This window comes from Myotis myotis, unplaced genomic scaffold (genome assembly GCF_014108235.1).
Source record: "Myotis myotis isolate mMyoMyo1 unplaced genomic scaffold, mMyoMyo1.p scaffold_m19_p_5, whole genome shotgun sequence".
NCBI lineage: Eukaryota > Metazoa > Chordata > Mammalia > Chiroptera > Vespertilionidae > Myotis > Myotis myotis.
In genome coordinates, this window is record NW_023416357.1 from 17,132,291 (window position 1) to 17,153,106 (window position 20,816).

Genomic DNA, 20,816 nt, shown 5'->3' on the forward strand with positions numbered 1-20,816 from the left:
GGAAGAGATAGATGCTGCTAGAATAATGCTGTTTCCTTTGATGGGACAACTGAGCACCCATCTCCCTCCTCCTCAGATGATGTCTTCAGCATGTTAGATCAGTGAGGAATGGTTTCATCTCATAACCAAATTAGAGTGAAGATATTGGCCACAAAATACACATGCCCTGTTTTTTAAAAATTCTGAATCTTGGGCAACTGTCCTCTTGTAACTACAGTTTCTAAAGCAGTTATTGTTCAAAGCTGGAAGAACTTAAGTCTTCTGAGATGAGCTTGTGAATGAATGGAGGGAGGTAAACAAAAAATAAAATTTAAAAAGATGAGGTCTGATAGGGGAGCAGCTGGATTAAAAAATAAAAAAAGGAACAGTAATTTCAAGTTCATTCCAACTATAATGCAGGTTATTCTGACTTTAAGGTAGTACCACATGGAATACTTCTGAGTCCATTCCCGAGATATTCTCTTGTGCTTATCTCTGTCTGTGTTTTAGATCCCTGCAATCTCTGGCCCTAAGGTGTCATCTGGGTTTGGATCACATAGCAGTGAACAAATGGATAAAAGCACTTTAGAGCCTGGTCGGCTTGGTTCAGTGGTTGAGTGTTGACCTACGCACCAGGAGGTCATGGTTCGATTCCCAGTCAGGGCACATGCCTGGGTTGCGGGTTCGAACTCCAGTGTGGGGTGTGCAGAAGGCAGCCGATCAATAATTCTCTCTCATCATTGATGTTTCTCTCTCTCTCCTTCTCCCTTCCTCTCTGAAATCAGTTAAAATCTATTTTAAAAATAAATAAATAAATAAATCCATTGGGCAGTATTTTTCGCCTCCTAATTGACTTACTTGTGCTTGACTATTACATGTAGAGAAAGGACTTACATGAAAAGAGATGAGTTCTGAAGTACTCACCTACAAGAGACATACACCAATAAAAACTATTTCAACCTAGCTTCACATTTCATTACCTACCAGAACTGGTTCTTTCTGATATGTATGACATTTATTATACAAACATTTATTGCACAACCACCAGGTGCCTGGCAATGTCCTTGGCTCCAGAAAGACAAAATAAGTAAGTCCTTGACAAACTGAGGAAAGAATGTGCTATGTAAACAAGTAGCTACATGGAAATGTCGGATACTTAATGCTAAAAACACAGTGCAGTACATGGGAACTTGGACACCCGTGCCTGAGCGTTCCCTGGGAAGAGGGCATTCACTGCTGCCCATGAGATTTCTGAGATGGAAGCAGAGGAATAAATGTGCGTCACGCCAGCACATGCAAGACACAGAATACACCGCCACTTTTACATAGACATGTATGAACGTTACCTTGTCTGAAGAACATATGGAAAACATTTTAAATCTGAAGACTTAGTGTAAGCAAACTCAGCACGTCAGAGGACTACAACATGATGAAATTTCTCTAGACAGGGCTGTCTGAAAACATTTGGCAAACATTAGGTCGATCTGGCAAAAATGACACTTTCCCAATGCAAAGAGAAGGCAAATAAACATGCTTGTTAAAAAGATGAGTAAAATGAAGCCCCACACCCCCAAATCTCTCATTCCTCCTCTTTCCCAACTCTTCTCTCCTGGTCAAACCTAGATAACTTGGAGGACCCTAATTCCTAAGCGTGCCTCAAGTATCAGTTAGTACCTACTCACTGTTCTAAAAGCTGACATTACCCTCCATCATAATCACAGACATATTAGCCAAGTTCAGTGTAACTCCGAAAGAACAAAAATTATTCAAAGATGAAGTGTTGTCACAATATTAAAATGTTTTATTAAAAGCTATATGAATTTGAACTTGATCGGAAAAAACACACACACATATATAAGCAGTTGCCCCAGTCTACTGTAAAAACCCGCAAACAGGCAGATAAAAAAATGGATAAAATCTGCAGGCCATTCTATCTTGACGATAACGTAATATATATGTACTTAAATGTAAAAGATGGTTATTATAGGAGTTTTAAATATTACTTTATAATACAGAAATAGTCACATTTCATAAACATTGAGAGAAACATGTGCATGTCTGCTTCGTAAGGACATGTATCCATTCAAAACAGATCCCACAAGTAAAGTAGATGGTTTCCCTTGAATCCAAATATTTCCCTGGGTGGGATCCAGAGCCAGGAAAAAAAAGGAAATCATAAAAGGAGAAAAGCGCGTAAGCTCAGGTACATTGCTTTGCAAATCCACATTTTCCCAACCCTTAATTGAGGAAGTCAAACCACTCCTCCTGGCTTCTTTATACAGCAGAACACTTACAAACAGAACACATTCAGGAGAAGAAAGGTCAAATTACCCTTCAATTTAAGTAATCCCTCTAATGAAATCATGGCAATAAACACAGAGAACATGATTTATTGAGCCACATTTCTAATTTGGCAAAACATTTGAACACATAGTTTTACTTACCTTAACTAGGGGTTCTCAAAAGGCAGGAAGTACTCTTTGAAAACAGTAATTTTGAAAACTAGTACTAGATTTACTGGGGGCATCACTTTGTAAGTTATAGAAATGTCTAACCACTATGCTGTACACCTGAAACTTGTATAATATTGAATGTCAACCATAATTGAAAATTAAAAAAGGAAGAAAAGACAGTCAAACCTGGGGGACTTTTAGAGGGCATCGAAGCGGCACTTACGTAAATCTGGTCTCTCTTATATCGCTGGTGTAGGTTGTGCATGATGGAGCCCCCGTGCAGCTCCGTCAAGGTGGCCATGTCCTCCACGCCCTCCTCGTTCATGGGGTGCATGGCAGTCACCTTCTGGTGTGTAATTGTGCTCTGCTTGTATGTGAATACCTGAAAGAAGGGGTGGGATAAATTCAACTGTTTAGTTATCAGCAGCAAAGAGTTTCTAGAAGTTTCCTGAACATACCATACAAACAATACACATTTCCGCAACAAGATCCTGAATTGGCCAATAAAAAACAAACTGCATAGAACTTTTTCATTTTTTTGTGTGTGAGCCACCCATCTCTTTTTAAGGGAAGAAATTATCTTGACAGTTGCTGTTAGATGATCTTAAGAGACATTAGTTCGGGGCTAACCATCCTTCGGAAACCACAAAAATTATAACCTTAGAGTTCACTTCTCTGCCTATTTCTCTAACTGATCTAAATCAGTTAAGAAACTGGCTAACCAAGCTTTTAGAAAACAGTTTGGTTTCACTGCATAATGTTTCACACGGGATCATATATTTCAAAGCTTCATAATAACATTCTTCCATTTAAGTGGTACGTAAACTCACTGTATGTCTACAGATTTGTTCAAAGATTGGAACGCATTTGCCCAGGAATGTTTGAAAAATATCCCTGGACGCTCTCCCCTCACTATCGGATTATACTAGCATAGCATTCATGTGACCTTTAGGCAAAACAAACCCTCTCTCAGATTTAAAATAAAATCGGTTTGTTTGCTTGACAGCCTGTCTTCCTGAAAGTCCCAAATGCCCATGGTGAGTGCTGGACACCAGCTTTTTAGCATGTACTCGAGACAACTCTGACACTGTCAGACTGATTTCCGAATGTGCATGGATTTCTCAAACCTACTCAGTCCTCTTTTCTCACAACTGATTTGGTTTCAGGTTAACCATTTCAAGTCAGCTCCATCTGTTGACTAAGCCTGTCCAGCTTTACATGCAAACTCATGTAGTAACATCATTTAATTATGGCGTCTACTCCATATTTATTCACTTCACACTTTTATTACGTTCGTCCCCAAAACAAGAACTCCAAGATGCAAAAAAACAAACCAAAAATAAACAAGAACCTAAAAGACATGAAAATACACACCCATTCTCACGTGTGCACATACACACACCAAACAACCTTCTGGAATATTTGCACAACTTTATGACTGGGGATTCTGTTTTTAATATTGACCAGTTGCCTACATGGCAACAAATGGTAATATGTTATTGCAAAAGAGAATGACACACCAAAAAAAGCAAAAGTACCAATTTGATGGTTTTCAGAAGCCACGGAAAGTGGCATGTTTTCTTTTTCTAGAGAAAAATTAAAACTTCAGCAGTGGCATTTCTTCCATGTGAACCACAAGAGCTGCTGAAAACCAGTCCTGAGACACTACTCGAGGCCAGGGCAGACACCCTGCTCGTCTTCTGAGGACCAGCCACTCTCCCCAGCTGTTTCCTGTGCTGGGACACCCACCAGGAGATGCACCCCTCCCAGCAGCCCCACCCCTGGCGAGGTGGCCAAACCTGCCACGTGAGCACCCGCAGGCTGGGGCAGGCCTGGGGCCCTGGGAGGGCACTCGGGGTGGAGTTTGCCAGGATAGCAAGGTGGTAAGAAAAATGCACGGGAACATTCAAGAGTGTGGAAACACTCAGGACACCCACGCTCGCATTTTAACTCATAAATATCATGGAAGAAAGTTAAACAGAGAGATGTAGGCGAGAAGTACAAGTAGTTATGTTAGGGCAACATGGAAAACCCCAGAAGCAACAGCTGGAACCCTCTGCCTTCCCCAGCTTTCTACATGCCCATGATGTCAATCCAGGCAGGTCTGCCAGAACCACCACCACTGGGCAGGTTTCTTGGTCTTCCATTGGAAGTGACTGTGAGGGTGGGCGCAGATGCAGAACTTGGCGGGGCCAGGGAACGTCTGGTGGGCTGGGCGCACAGAAACCCCGTGTGTCGTCCTCTCTCTGCTCCCAGCACTCCCGGGAAGGTCTCTCCTCACTCTGTTTGCTCAAAGCTCCTGCCAACACAACTGGCAGACAGGTTACTCAAGTTCCCCGGAAACATCTTTCTCGTAGGAACCAAGACATGCCACTAAAGCCAGCAAAACTACCACCAGCAAGTCCTGCCCAACATGAAAACAAACAACTTTTTCCACAAATTGTCTGGGTGGATGGAGAATCCCAGAATTTGGGGACAGAAATAATTTAGAATATTAAAATTGTTGTCTGTATTTCTGTTGATTCTGCTTTTTTTGGAAATAATACACATGGTACAACACTTAGACACTAAAATATGTATGAACAGTGATTAAGTATTTATGACCTATGTAAACATTGCATTGCTTTTTAATGTGCTGGGAGCAACAAGACCATTTGTGAGCACAAGTAAGCCGCTCAGAGCTGGTCACATGGCCACTGAAAAAAATGGCATGACCTGTAAATAGAGTTCCCCACCTTCTACACTGGTTTCCTTAGATATTCTCAGGAACACACCGAGTACACAACTGGGCCCGTGCCCATTCCAGGAGAGGGGCGATCAGGAGATCTAGAACAATCCTCATGACCTCAAGGAGAGGACATGATGATGGAAGAAAACAGTGACATAAACAAGAGGCTATGAACAGAAAAAGAAACATTCTGCTAAGATACAGGAGTGCAGCTGCTCAAAACAATGATTATTTCAACAAAAAGGGGAATAGTAGAGAAAATATATTTGTGAACTAAAGGCAAAGAAAACCATCCACTTGGAAATGGGTTAATATTTGTAAAGATCTTAGAATGATGTGTGGCACATCAAAGGTGCTAAATAAGTGCCTGATAAATTAATTAAGAAAATTCATTCATTCAAGCAAATATTTCCTGGTGTGTTCTAAGCACTGGGAATATAGCTTACATTCCAATAAGGAAAAGGGGGGAAAACCCAAACATACCAGCAAGTATATAGCGTCACAGATGGTGAGGAATGTCTATGAAGACATCATGAAGGTTAGGGGACTAAGTACCAAGAGAGGTTACTTTATATTAGGTATTCTGGAACAGCCTCACTGGTAGGATAATATCCAAGTAGAAACCCTACGTTAGTAAGGGATGAAACTTGCCCCCTGAATTCAGGATGCTAATGCATACAGAGTGAGGCATACCCAGTTATTCATATGGAAAATAATAATACAAGAATAAACCGTGTTTTGCATACTCACACATATAAACCTACATTTGCTCCACATGATTGAATTTTCAAAGATTTCAATGGATTGATAAGACCAACAATCTTATTCAAGGATTTTTAAATTTGTATTTTATTGAGATCAGAGAGGAAAGGAGAGGGAGGGGGAGAGATAGAAACATCAATGATGAAAGAGAATCATTGATTGGTTGCCTCCTGCATACCTCCTCCTGGGGATCAAGTCAGCAACCTGAGCATGTGCTCTTGACTGGAATTGAACCTGGGACCCTTCAGTCTGCAGGCCGATGCCCTATCCGCTGAGCCAAGCCAACTAGGGCTCTTATTTAAGGATTTTTAAGGAGAGTCCTTTGAATGATCAAAACTCATTTCTATGTACAATAATCAGCAGGGTATTTAGTTGCACAAGGTTAGTCCAAAATAGCAGAAAGGAAAATTCTAGGTTTAAAGAATGGAATTCTTTTTCAGGAACAGACAATTGCCAACATACAATAACAAGATGTATCTCTAAAAACCCAACTCAGAATAAACTGAGTTACTTCAGTGAAGCATTTATCAGGAGAAATATAGTGAGGTTATGAAATGGAGCAAAATAAGGAAGATTAAAAGACAGGAAATCAATTTAGAGAAAATGTGGGCTCAGAACAAATAGCTCCTGTTATAGAATTACATGCCACTGGTCACAAGATGGACTGGGTTAAGTGTGGAGAACAAAGGAAACCAATCAACACTATTGGAAAAGCAACTCACAGTAGGCTTGCCAAAGGCTGGGTCCACTTCTGTATGAAAAGGCATGGAGTCAATTAATCAGTTAAAACAGCTGAGCCATTATCAATCCCCTTTTATTTTTAACCTGAGGATAGTACACATTGCAAGGCAACCCCACCATACTTACACAACAGTTTCTGTAATAAGGAGTGATGTACTAGTATACAGACTTTCTTGAAGTCATCAGGAACTCTTAGTCATAAAACCTAACTTTTTCTCTTGAAGAGAAAGAGGGCAGGGGGCAGTCTTACCATGTCCTCTCTTGATGAACAGATGGAATAGAGGGTATTCTCAATCTGGGAGACTTCGCCTCATGTTAGCCTGGGATTTCCCTTAGAGTAGGTCTCCAAGTCCTCCATTTTGCCACTTCCCCCAACCTCACCCCCGCCCCAGAACATGTGGCAATGTCTGTAGGCATTTTTGGTTGTCACAACTGGGGGGGATGGAGGAGTTTATTGGGGAAGGTCAGGAATTATCCAGCCCAACTGTCAAGAGTGACAAGGCTGAGATACCCTGGTTTAGAAATCCCACAGCAGGCCAACCAACCAGCTGTCAATATAGATTCTAGAAAAAAATGATGAGAGTAAGGCAATGCCTAGAAGCAAAACCTTTCATAAACAAAGAAAACAAAACAAAAAACAAGTCTTTCAGAAACAATTAAAGACAGTAAACAGAGTAGACGTAAATCAAAGGCCAGAATGACAATATTATGTAACTTAGTTTTTGAGTCTTTCTTATTTGATGCAGCTAAAGAAGAGTCATGGTTATGATGATAATAATGATGAAGATTACTACTAGGCATTGTGTTTGCTTACATTTCTGTATTCCTAATTGTACTGTGTTATGGTCAGACACTATGGTCCAGTGGTCGCCAACCGGTGGTCCGTGGACCAATGGTGGTCCATGAGGTCCGAAAGGTTGGCGACCGCTGCTATGGTCCATACCATTTCTACTTTTGTCTACCTGGCCCGGGGCTCTTGTACCTGCTGTTCCCCTGTCTGGGTCACTGACATCCTGCTACTCTCTTCCTTGAGGTCTCAGCCCAAATGTTACCCTCTCAGAAGACACCTGTCACATGTCTTCATAGCTCATTATGACAGTTTATAATCACTTATCTGATCTATTATCATACTTGTTTAAAACCACCTCATTTCCACCAAAACCTACAGTAAGAAATATGTTTATACTTTAAACTACTATATACATCTATAATAATAAAAGCAAAATATGCTAATTAGACCAGATGACCTTCCGGATAAAGCCAGGGCTGTGAGGGAAGCCTGGGTCCTGGGTGCCTGCCCATGGACGGAGGGAAGCCGGTGCTGGCAGCCGGGGGAAGGAAGGCCTACTCTTGCACAAATTTCGTGCATCAGGCCGCTAGTAGTTTAATAAAACACACCACAATATTTGATGCATCCCAATACTTTCTATTCTATTTCTCTTAAATGCTGGATGTGGCCCTCAAACTGATTTCACATCTCGCTATTACGAGTTGTAAACCACAATTTGAACTCTACTCTATGAGGGCAGGAAGCATGCTGAGCTTGCTCCCCAGTGCCCAGCCTTGGCCCACTATACAGACTCAATAATTACAGAAAAGATGGTTCTGTCCTTCAAAATGGGTATAATATAGAAGGAGAGGCAGAATGGAATAATGATTTTTTTTCAAGTTTTTATTGATTTTAGAGAGAGAGGGAGGGAAAAGGAAAGAAGACATCATAATGGGAATGGAGCATCCATCAGTTGCCTCACACTCCAACCAGGGACTGAACTCACAACCTGGGCTTGAGCCCTGACTAGGAATCAAACCCACACCCCTTTGGTGCATAGGACAATGTTCAACCAACTGAGCCACACTGGCTAGGTCCCAAAACACGGTCTTGGAGTCAGATCTGCGTGGATTCATTTCTCCTAGCTCTATGCTACCTACAGCTCAGGGACAATGAGCAAGATAACCTCTGGCTCACAATTTTCCCCATCTGAAAAATAAGAAAGGTAATAATAATACCTAACTCAGAGAATTATCGTGAAAACAAAATAATGTAGACAAAAGTCACAGTAATTGGCACCACTAGAGTTCGGTAAAAGTTGCTATTTCTGTGAGAGGGATGTAATGCTAGGAACAACACAGAACATTCTATAAGGAAATAATCAGAGACTCGGCATGGATGGGGGAGCTCCCACTCCTTAGGCAAGGGCTGAACCCCAGCTGTGCGGGAGAAGGGACTGAGCCAGAGGGAGGGCTGCACATTTAGTTCTTCATATTCCATAGCAATCTCTTGACTTGTGTGCTGATGAAAACTATCTGACATAACACTTTCTTCTTCTATTTTAATCCCTTTGCACAAATCTGGGTGGCCTTGTTTCGATTTTCCCTGGAATTCTACATTATATCTGGGGATGCCTCTCAATTTATTTTCTTTCTTTCATTTGCTTACTGTCGCCTTAACTCACAAACTAAAGTATGATCCATGACAAAGGTTAAGACGTCTGCCTCCTGACGTGGCTAAAATGAGCAATCATGTAAATAAAAGATGAGCTTCCTCGTGTTAAGCTTCACCGACTCAAGCCATGCTCTTAAGACAAGTCTAAAAGAAGCCGACCACTTAACTGAAAAGCTGCCCTAGCCTGTTATTGTGTTGCTCTGTCGCAGGAGACTGGAGAAAGTATTTGGGGCATGAAAATGTACACTCCACTAGAATGTTCCATTGGGATCTAATCCAAAGCAAAATTATACATGTCTAATGGGGGGAAAATGGTGCTTTCAGCTCCAATTTGTCAGACACTTAGCATCCCAATAACCATATAGCACAGGGGGTTAAAATGACCTCGATATAAGTAAGTTCTTGTTGCTTTGACCTCCTTTGCGTGAGTTTGTTAGATAACCAACTACAAAACACAGATAAAGCAAGACTGATATCTTCTTTTCCAGAGACTCACACTGGTTTTGAGATTAAAGTTCCTAAACTGTCGTCAGGTTTCTGATGCCCAGTGCAGCACCATGCGCAGCATTCGGGCACAGAACCACAGTGCGGAAGCAGGCTGGGCAGAGAAAACCCAACTTACTGAGTGCTCGCTGCCTGCACCAGGCACGTGGCTTACATTACCTCACTTGATCCTCAGGGGGGAGGAAATACTGTTGCTCATTTTTTAAAGGATGAATTCATAAAAGATCAGAGAGGTTAGGGAACCTGCCCAACAGCACACAGCTCAGCTAGCACTGAATTCCTTGGGAGAATGGAAAAGCATGCATGTTGGAGGGACACTAGCTTACAGATGGGTTTTGCATCCAGCTCTGCCAGCTTACTGGCTGTGCATCCCTGGGCACATATAGTGGAGCAAATGGGAAAGAACTCTGTGGCCCTCTGAACCCCAGAGCTGGGTGCAGAGGGGGAGGGGAAACACATCAAGCACTGCTTTCTCAGCATGCTGGGTTTAATGTCTCATTTATTCCATTATTTTTAATTTACTCTCTTTAGTCCCCCAGTCCTCCGTGCCATGCTGTGAGCGGGACCCTGGGAATACAATGATGAATTAAACACTCCTCCGTCAAAAAGCTTACCATCCACTGAGGGATCCGAAAAATAAACAGGCAAATCCTAACCAAGTGGTGGGGGCTGAAAGAGAGGCAATTGCCAGGGCACAATGGGAACTGGTCACATGGTCACGGAGGACAGCCAGGGAAGAGCAGGCAGAGGCCAGGCTGCAAAAGGCAGGTGCTTGGTGGGGTGCGGACGGGGCAGCGTGCGGACCCCATGTCCTGCAGTGGCAGTTGGCCTCTGACCTGAAGGAGCTGAGCGCCACGTAGGCAGGTAAGTGGGGGCAGACATTCTCTACCTGCTCACCGTCACGGACAACTCTAATGTCACATGTAGCACCAGCACTGCTTTTCTAGAGACCAGATACAAAGAAGAAATCTCACTACAAAACACAATTCAGTGAGACCAACTTTCCAGAAACGCCCCTGGAAAGCAAGGTCTGAGTCTCCTCTGGGGTGGCCACTACCAGCACTGTGGCCCCCACATGGAGGGCCTCTCCCTGCTTTCACGCGCTCAAGTAACGCACCAGGGAAAGCATCAGCAACGACACGCACAACCCGGGGAAGACGAGGCTCTGCAGGCGAGCCCCCAGCAGTAAGTGCTAACCACTGAGCAGGGATCTTCCTGATGGCCCCGCAGCGTCTGCAGGCAGACGGACAGGGGTGAGAACCTGAGAGGCCCACACACCCAGGCAGTTCCTCTGTGGACGCGTGTCTGCCGCCGGAGATGCAGAGCCACGCACACAGCAAGCAGTGCTAAAGGCAGCCAGCTCACCTGCTCGGGCAACGCTCACCACCAGGAAGGCCTAGGTCAGTGATGGCGAACCTATGAACTCATTTTTTTTGGTTGATTTTTTCTTTGTTAAATGGCATTTAAATATATAAAATAAATATCAAAAATATAAGTCTTTGTTTTACTATGGTTGCAAATATCAAAAAATTTCTATATGTGACACGGCACCAGAGTTAAGTTAGGGTTTTTCAAAATGCTGACACGCCGAGCTCAAAAGGTTCGCCATCACTGGCCGAGATGCTACCCTGGCCCGGACCCTCCCGGTGAACCTGAGAGAGAAAAGTGGGCTAACTGTGAGAGTGAGTTGGCACAGTTGGAAGGAATGGCTAACACACACACACAAAGAACACAGTAGACTATTTGCATATAAAGGAAACCAGACCTCAAATCTGAATTTATACGGAACATTAGCAATTGTGATTTTATAAAATAATTATGTAGATTTTTAAAAAATGCTAAACTACATTTCTTATTCACTAAAGAAAATTACATGTGTAAATTTTCAGGCAATTCTGCCCAAAGGAAGTCACCCTATTGTTCCAGCTGTGCTAGGACATGGCTCTAGACCAGGGGTGGGCAAACTTTTTGACTCGAGGGCCACAATGGGTTCTTAAACTGGACCGGAGGGCTGGAACAAAAGCATGGATGGAGTGTTTGTGTGAACTAATATAAATTCAAAGTAAACATCATTACATAAAAGGGTACGGTCTTTTTTTTTTTTTTAGTTTTATTCATTTCAAACGGGCGGATCCGGCCCGCAGGCCATAGTTTGTCCACGGCTGCTCTAGACAGAGGTTCTCAACCTGTGGGTCGCGACCCCTTTGGCAGTCAAACGACCCTTTCACAGGGGTCGCCTAAGACCATCTTGCATATCAGATATTTACATTATGATTCGTAACAGTAGCAAAATTACAGTTATGAAGTAGCAACGAAAATAACTTTATGGTTGGGTCACAACATAAGGAACTGTATTTAAAGGGCCAGAAGGTTGAGAACCACTGCTAGAAGCTTCCTCGTGGCTTACACCACCACGCAGGCCAAGTGCCCAGGGAAAGGAAGCGGTTACTGCCCTTGACCTGGTCTTTCCATGTTAAAGAATTCAGTCTGCCGGAAAAGGCCATGCCATACAAATGTTTTTTCATAACGTTATACTAAAATCTGATAAAATTATTCTATGCACATGCATAGTATAATCCTAGGCTTATTTTTTAGAATATATACACATGTGCATGCACCCACACATGCACATGCATATGCACACACACACCAGCAACTGTACTTTGGAACATTCATTCTAGATAATTGAAAACACTCATTTGCACAAAAACTTAAATGTTCATAGCAGCTTTATCTGGAATACGCAAAAGCTGAAAAAGTCGGCCCTGGAACCTTACATGCAGTATGATTCTATTTATATAATATGTTTGCAATGACACAATTATAGAGCATGGAAGACTTCACTGGTGTTTGCCAGAGGTTAAGGGGAAAGTGGGGGTGGCTGTAAAAGGCAGCATGTGGGGTCCTGGGGCTGATGGGACGCTTCTATATCTTGACTGTATCAGTGTCAACACCCTGGCTGTGATCTTGTATAAGATCACTGGGGGGAACTGGCAAAGGGTCCTGGGATCTTTCTATATTCTTGCTTTCATATGCATGTGGGTTTACAATGATCTCAAAACGAATGACGTCTACAAATACAGAGGGGAAAAAACAGGAAGAAAATATATCAGAACTCCATTGATGGGTTGCAAGTTTGCAGATGTTTTTAATTTTGTGTATATATATATATATTTCTATGACACTTTTCTAAAAATTTTCAACATTTCTAGACTTACAAAGCTAAATCAGGCCAATCAATATAGCTATCAATGAACATATCTGGATACATACAACTGATTCAATTTTTTTAAATTATTTTCAAAAAGCAACCAAAAACAAAACAAACTGATATACTAAACCTCCACCAAGAATCGCAAACTATTAGACGGAAAAAGGGCTTCTCTTCTAATCCACTTGTCCTATGCATAGTAAATTTCAGCCCAGAGATGAAACAGAGATGGGGTGAAAGTCCAGGAACCCCAATTCTTGGCCCAAACATCACTTGACACCTGGTACCTGTCTTAATGTCCTGGGCCTTTCCCTCCCACTGCACCTTGCACGGAATCTCTCCTGTCACCACATTATACTGTATCCTTTTCTTAAATCTTTATTACATTTACTGGGGTGACATTATTGTACGTGACACTGGATAATAAAATTATATAGGTTACAAGTGTAAGGGGTTAATATCCAAAATATATAAAGGACACACACAACTCAACAACAACAACAAAAACAATCCAATTAAAAAATGGCAGAGGACCTGAACAGACACTTCTCCTAAGAAGACATACCGATGGCCAACAGATATATGCAATCTCTTTCTCATCTCTTCCTAGGAACCAGGGTGGCAAACTTTGGGCTCCTGCTCGGAAGTGGCTGATTTCCTGGAGCAGCATGAGGAGGATCTGGGGCTCCAGGTGGCCAGTGGGAAGGAGGGAAATACAGAACACTGATGTCTACAGTAGTCAGGGCCATGCCGCCGGCCCTGTACTGGACCAATCTGGGAGGACCAATCTCGTGAAAACCTCGGGGACATTATCGCCTACTGACATGTCTGGCACCACTGGCTTACTAACCGTCTGCTAAAGGGACGAGCACCAGCTGCCCTTCTATGGTGCGAGGAGCATATAAGGAGCACCTTGCATTTGCATGTAAAACCTAACTCCAAAGGCCGAGTTGTAAATCAACATTTTATTCCCTGGCTGCCTTGCAACTGCCTAAAACTGAATAATATTATAGTCATTCCTTAGCTGCTCTAAAGTGAAATGAAAAAGACACATTTGAGCCAAAATTGCACACATCTTGACGTTTTAAAACAAAGCCCCAATCAATTTTATGAATCCTAGCTTTAAGCACTATGTTTTTTGCATGCTACTCACTTCCAAGTGGCAAGTAAGAGATATGAAGCAAGGCACTTATTAATCCAGTGAACAATGATAGAATGACTCCAGATTCAAGACTGAAACCCAAAGTCATCGTTGGCTGTTAGTTTGGTGAAATATCTACAGGGGGCCAAGAGGCCAGCTTGGCTCAAACTTATGGTGCAAGAAGCAGAAGAAACCAAGTCATCCGGAAGATAATAGGAAAGGCCAGAAACGAAGCACACAGCTTGGAACATGCAAGGATTCGTTCCCACACTGTCCCTCCCTGTTTGCTAACCCAACCCCTACTGCCAAGGAAACCTCGGGAAATGTCAGGGAAATGCTACTTTAATTACTATAAGGATTAGGAGGAGGCAGTAGGCTGGAAAGAGAAAAGACTAAAAACATACGTCATTAAATGATGGCAACGATCCCTTTACTAGTAGAAATATATATTTAATAAGAAAAATTAATACTATGCACTGAGTTTTGGACCATGAACAACTTAAGGGGGCTAAAAAAATAATGCTTGCTTGTTTCTCCCTGAAAAGTATCAACAAAGAATTATTGTTCCTCTATCCATGTCTGTGAATGCAAAGGATATAAGAGCCTTGCACACCTGCTGTAGGAAATCAGGTCCAAGTATCTAAAAGCCAGAGTACCTGAGGTTCAGAAAGACTGATGGAAATTTGGTTGGAGTCTTAGTCTTGGCAACAGGACAAAACCCGATGCATTTCCAAATGCCACGAGAGGCTGACAGGAAAGCATCAGGCTGTGTACAGCAAGGCATCCTCAGTGTGGCCAAATCAGGTACACAGAGAGCTACAGCTCGGGCTGAAGTAGAAAATGCCAAGTCCTAAGTCTCCAGCCATCACTTGCTTAATCTATAGTATACACAGTAATTGTGACAGGTCATTATAGTCTCTGGCATCCCACTGACCCAATTCAACCCCCGGCTCACATTCTTGCCATGTCCAATCAAGGCTGCGATATGAGAGAGAAACATCCACCAGTTGCCTTCCCGACATGCCCCGACCAGGCATCGATCTGAAACCCAGGTATGGAACAGGCAACTTTTCAGTGCACAGGACGATGCTCAACCAACGAGCCATTCCAACGGGGCTGATATTTTCTTTAGCCAGTGGGAAATGTTTTCTTTAATATGGAAAAAGATCTTTCGTTAATTTTTTAGTAGAGACACGACTAATAAGCACTTAATGGATAAGTCCTCAAAAATCATTAAATGGAGTGAACTGAAAATTTTATTTCAGAAATATATGACAATAGGCTCTTTCTCAGGACCTTCTACTGCTAGAATGACCGGTCGCTACGATGTGCACTGACCACCAGGGGGCAGATGCTCAATGCAGGAGCTGCCCCCAGCCCACAGGCCCCAGGCCAGCCAAGGTGGGTGCCAGTGGGGGCCCCAATTGCCCCTCTGGTTGCCCTGCAGAGGGAGGCAACCAGCAGCAGCGGCGGCGGTGGGGGTGGGGGGGCCGGGCCAGCGAGCGGGCAGCACCAGGCCAGTCAAGGCGGGTGACAGCGGGGGGGCCCCCCAACTGCCCCATCAGTTGCCCCACAGATCGGCCCTGATCGCTGGCCAGGCCTAGGGATCCTACCCATACACTATTTTTGTGCAGTGGGCCTCTAGTTGTAAATAAGATGTTACATGAACCAAATAGTATAGAGCTTTTTTTAATGAACTAATCTCTCAAATACAGTATTTATTCAGGCAGAAATGATGTAAAACCAGAACTCCCGGAAACTTTCACAATGTTTGTGTTAACTCTGCAGAGCATTATAGGAAACCGAACTAGCTCCCAGGATAAGAATCCTGTTCGGGACTCATACCTCTTTAAGGGGATATACCTGCCATTCCAAATGACTAACTGTGAGAGCATCAAAAAGCACCACGATCGATTGAATGGGTGTTGTTGTTTTTTTAAATCCTCCTCTAAAATGTGAAGACAAGCACTGGTAAGCACACTAGACCGAGAATCACTGTGAATATCTAGGTGGGTAGTAGTGAGTCCCAGCAAAACTCAGAGATATGGCATCTGTGTGGTTCTCACTGTCGGAGCATGAGACACTGGCAGTGTGCTTTAGCATGGCCATCACTATGACATAAACAAAATCAGCACCGTCACCTTGCTGTTCTGATTGTTTCTGAAATTTCACTGAATACCTCACTAAGTCGGGGAACCGTGTGTGGTACCAGAGGATGGGACCCAGAGTTACAGAGTAAGAGCCAGAACAGAGGCCAGGCTGAGGCTGGGCGGGGTGAGGGCCATCCTCCCGCTGTGGTGCGTCCAGGGATTCTCAGCGGAACTGTGAGTAGTGCTGCCCTTTGGTCCCTCCCCCAGAGGGTGTGACTGGGTAGAGGCTTGGAGTAGAGCCAGTAACTCGGGTGTTGGAATCAGCTATCAAGACGAGAGCAGGTGACAACTGGGAACCATGGAGCAGCACCTGAGACCACGATCGATCACTGTTATTACTGATGTACCTATGTATCTGGGTGTGACTGGATGGGGAAAGAGACTCCAGAAAAGGCATCCTTAACAGCCAGCACGAACAGATGTGGATCTGAATTCAGGGTGCTGCCGGCATATGCAGACAGAATCCACAGGACATTAGCCAACTGAATAGCTGGGAAGAAGGGCTTCAGGATCTGTGTGCTGGGTGACTTACCACGACATTTGCAGGGAAACAAAGCTAGGAGGCGGAAGATTTCAGAGATTTTAGCAGCAATTCAGTGCCAGGTGGTTAGAAAAAAAAACCAGCACCCATATTCAACATTCTCTACAAGTCCAAGGTTCAAATCCCGGTTCCCCAATGCCCTCTACTTTGGTGAACCACCTTGTTACAGTTATAGAGACCGTGTGCTTTAATTCCACAATTAGAGCAGGAGTCTGGGCGGCCGGGAGAAAGATGGACAGGCCTGTGGATAAGACGGAACTGGGGCGCACAGTCCAGCTGGCTCTGACAATTTCCCACTAACAGACTGTAACACAGCAATGAAGAAGGAAAAATAACACAGAAGAGCCTGAGCATTCCTGCCCTGAGAGACTCCCTGGTTTACATTTTACTCGCAACATTTGATGTTTTTCTGCTCTTAGAAGCCCTTGTGGAACGATACTATGGCCTTGGTACTTCCTGCCACAGGAACAGCGTGGCCCCTCCCACACCATCAGCTATATCCAATCTACAGTGTTCACATGGCTTCAGAGGAGATGCTATCATTGCCAACAAGGTACAATAAAAAACAGGCCGTAAGCCTTTATTTACAATGTCTGGCTGCTACGAATAAAGCTTAAACCAATGTATGCAGAGTTGGGGGAAGGTCCAACATACAAAGAGCTAACTTTGTTTAAAAAATAAAAAAAGAGGTGATTTAAAATGTTTAGAAGCTGCTTACATAACCCTAGAGACCCAGAAGGAGGTCTTATTCAGAAACAATGCACGTTTTCAAATGAATCCCGCTCTGAAGTCTTTCGCCGTGATATTAGGAGAATTAAGATATTACGGGTAATTACTCTGTGGATTGAGCTAAGCCTATTAAAATAGAGACCCTATTTCTGTACAAAAGGTCAAAACAAATTATTAACAACACGAACAATTCTGTTAATCGGGCTAACACTCGACAGTAGGGCGGAATTTTCAGATTTTAGCAAAACGGCTTATAATGTCTTTCTTTGAACTGACACCAACATTTGCCTCTGCGAATTTAACACCCTTTAAATTATGCATGAGCAAGCATGAAACAGCGGGGCTGAAGATTAATTTTCATGTGAAAATTTTAATTTTCCCTATTTCTCTGAGATAGAAAGGACGGTTATGTTTCACGAGCTCCACGGACCATCACAGCCAAGCAGCCTGTGGCCTGAGACACTAATAACTGATGCAGGCCCTCCTTCACCAAAGCCAAGTGCTCTTCGGACTTTTAACAATAGAAGCTGACTTCTGTGCCAACTCTTCCCGCAAATGCTTTTCATCAATAAGCTTTTTTGCAAGTGTGTCTAATAATAAAGCCCATGATCTCTTTGTCCTGGCCTCATTATTCCAGACCCAGGCAAGCTCGGGGGCCTGGAGTGTTTTGAACTGGTCGGGCACACAGCAGCCCACACTCGGGCACAGCCCTGTTCCCTGCTGAGATTAGCACAATATCCGATACCTAGACAAAGAGGACAGAATCATCGAAGCCATGAGACTAATCTTCTGGAGGGACTGTTAGGAGTGGGGGTAGTATTACACAGTAAATAGATAATCAGGGAGCAAGTACACCCTTGGTTTCACAGTATAAAAATAGGCCCTTAGAAAATAGCACCGTAGAGAAACCCTCTACACGTATCTGCACACTTCAGAAAATGTGGCCCACGCTGCACAAGTTTAGAAAAGTATAATTTCTGATGCATGTGTTGACTGAGATGGGGGTTTCAGTCTGCTCACCTGCCTTTTGCCAAAAGCTCTTTTGTTCAAAATGTATTGACTCCGTGCCTGGCACGTTCAAGGAGCTGAGGAAATAAAGACAGAACTGGTTTCTCTGGGTGTGGTTTCGGCTGGCTGCCAGGACGGCAGGGAATGGCTGCAGGAATGTATGAGAGCTGGTCAAGGGAAGGGGCGGATGAAGAAAATGATCCTGAACGTGCCCTAAAAGGTGCCATAACGAAGGTGCAGGGAGACCAACTCCACCAGGGAGATCACCTCCTCACAGGGGTCCCGGCACCTTCAGTGATATGACCTGACAGAAGTCAGTCCACTCCTCAGAACCTCCTATCTGTCCATAGGCAGGAAAAAAACTCCCAGGTACAAGGCTGATGTGATCATCATCCAGGTGTTAACAATGCCTAGGCTGAAGGGACCGGGATGAGTGGGCATCGCTTGTGCCAAGGTAAGATACCTGCTATCACTTGGCAGTGGGCCCACTGCCTCAATCATCAAACTGTCAGAGGCTTGTTTCCTTGGAAACCCTGCTATGGCTTCTGGTTCCATGTCCCTGTTTTGTCTCATTCTGCTAGTACTCTGAGCCCACGGCCATACATTCCAGCAGCCATTCCCTGCCCTCCTGGCAGCCAGCCGAAACCACACCCAGAGAGACCAGTTCAGCCCCAGCCTCCACACGTCATCAGGCTGTCCACATGCTCCAGTTTAAATCATGTTCTCCACTCCACCCCTACCTTCCAAATGCCTATGGCAATGACCTACTTCCAAGTATTTTTGTAACTCATATGTGTATCTACATGCACATATGTGTATATGCATATATATCTCCAGATATACATACATAATTATGGCAATTCTTATCTGTATAATATGGCAATCAGCCCTCTGGGAAGTGCTCTTCGAATCCCCATTTTATAAACGAGAAAACTGAGGCCCAGAGACCTTAAACAACTTGCCCAAGGTCAGTGTGTGGCAGGCAGGGCTGGGAGTCAAAGGCCTATCCATCAGAGTATGCCAGTCTACCCTGGAAATGTGGCTTTTGTGCTATCAGCGTGCGCCGTATTTTCCTGTTTTGAAATATGTTCCATTTGTATCCATAAGGTCCTACAACTAGCTTATCTAACTTTGTTGTTGTTGTTGACAGCATTACAGGTGTTCCCCATTTTCCCTCTGCCCCACTCTGGGCCCTCACCACATGACTGTCTGTGTCCATGGGCTATGCATATATGCATGTAACTTCTTTGGTTAATCTCTTCTCATCCCCTCTGTACCTCAAAACCCCCTTTGAGCTCTGTCATTCTGTTTCATGCATCCATGCCTCTGGACCTATTTTATAGGTCAGTTTATTTTGTTCATTAGATTCCGCATATAAGTGAGATCATGTGATGTTTGCCTTTCTCCGACTGGCTTATTTTGCTTAGCATAATAATCTATCTAAACAGTAGCTCCTGCCTGCCCACTGTTAAAAATCAAGTTATAAACGGAACAGTACTTTAAAACTACACCTATGCTAAGCACTTGGACTCTTTCAGTATAGCACATCAAATGTATATTGATGGGTAAAAACAGACTTTCTTTTTAAAGAAGTAAAATAGTCACAGGAAATGGGATGCTAACACTTAACCAACAGCTCCTCGGTCTTCTGAACTTCCTTAATAGCATCAAAACTAGTTTGCACAAGTTAGGCAGATGGGTTAAGTGAGGATACCAATAAATAATAATTACATGGTTACATAAGAACTTTAAATACTTAACCCATATTCCTTCATTATAATTTATCCCAACAAACAAAAGGACTGACGCACAAGAGGGAAAATTGGGCAAAACAAGAAAAGTGGGTTGTCCCAAGTCCCTCAATGAATCAGCCGCTGACCTAGGTGCAAATCACAATCAACTCCCTTCTCCTTGTTTTCTGCTCCCCTCAATCAACCTGAGGAACTCTGCTCCATATTTCTATCCAGTTGTCCCTGTGCACCCCTGAAATTATTCTTTAAATCATATTACTAGATAAAAAAATTTTTTCCAAGCAATTTTACCTACCTTTTTTTTCTTTGAATAATTCCTCTCTTATCCAACTCAGGGCTGAGTATTATTCATAAATCACAGAAAAAAACACACATACATTTCACTGCTATCAGGTCCACATCCCATATTAACACAAATCTTTAATTTTCACATAGTTTTTCACTCTCAGAGCACCTCAGTGAGCTAAGAGGAGCAGAGAACAATGATTCCTGAAAATAAAGATCGCATCCACGGTTTATCCACTACACTCTCTCCAACAATTTGCCTAATGAATTTTTTATAGTCTCAATCAAAAAGGGCAAATGTGTCGTTATGAAAGTAGTTATGGTAAGAAAAGAGGAATATGAACAAATGAAGCAAGAAAACTTACTCAGTTTAATGTTTTGCTAGTTAAT

At 43.2% G+C, this 20,816-nt stretch overlaps 1 protein-coding gene across 4 annotated transcripts in view; it reads right to left on the reverse strand.

The window, feature by feature from the left end:
• Nucleotides 1–20,816, reverse strand: part of MYO10 (myosin X) — a 204,471-nt gene that overhangs the window by 116,177 nt on the left and 67,478 nt on the right. For all 4 annotated transcript variants that reach the window (XM_036308575.1, XM_036308574.1, XM_036308576.1 and 1 more), the window contains one exon: nt 2,656–2,814. In XM_036308575.1, coding sequence (XP_036164468.1) covers nt 2,656–2,814 — 159 coding nt within the window. The remainder of the gene's footprint in view (nt 1–2,655; nt 2,815–20,816) is intronic.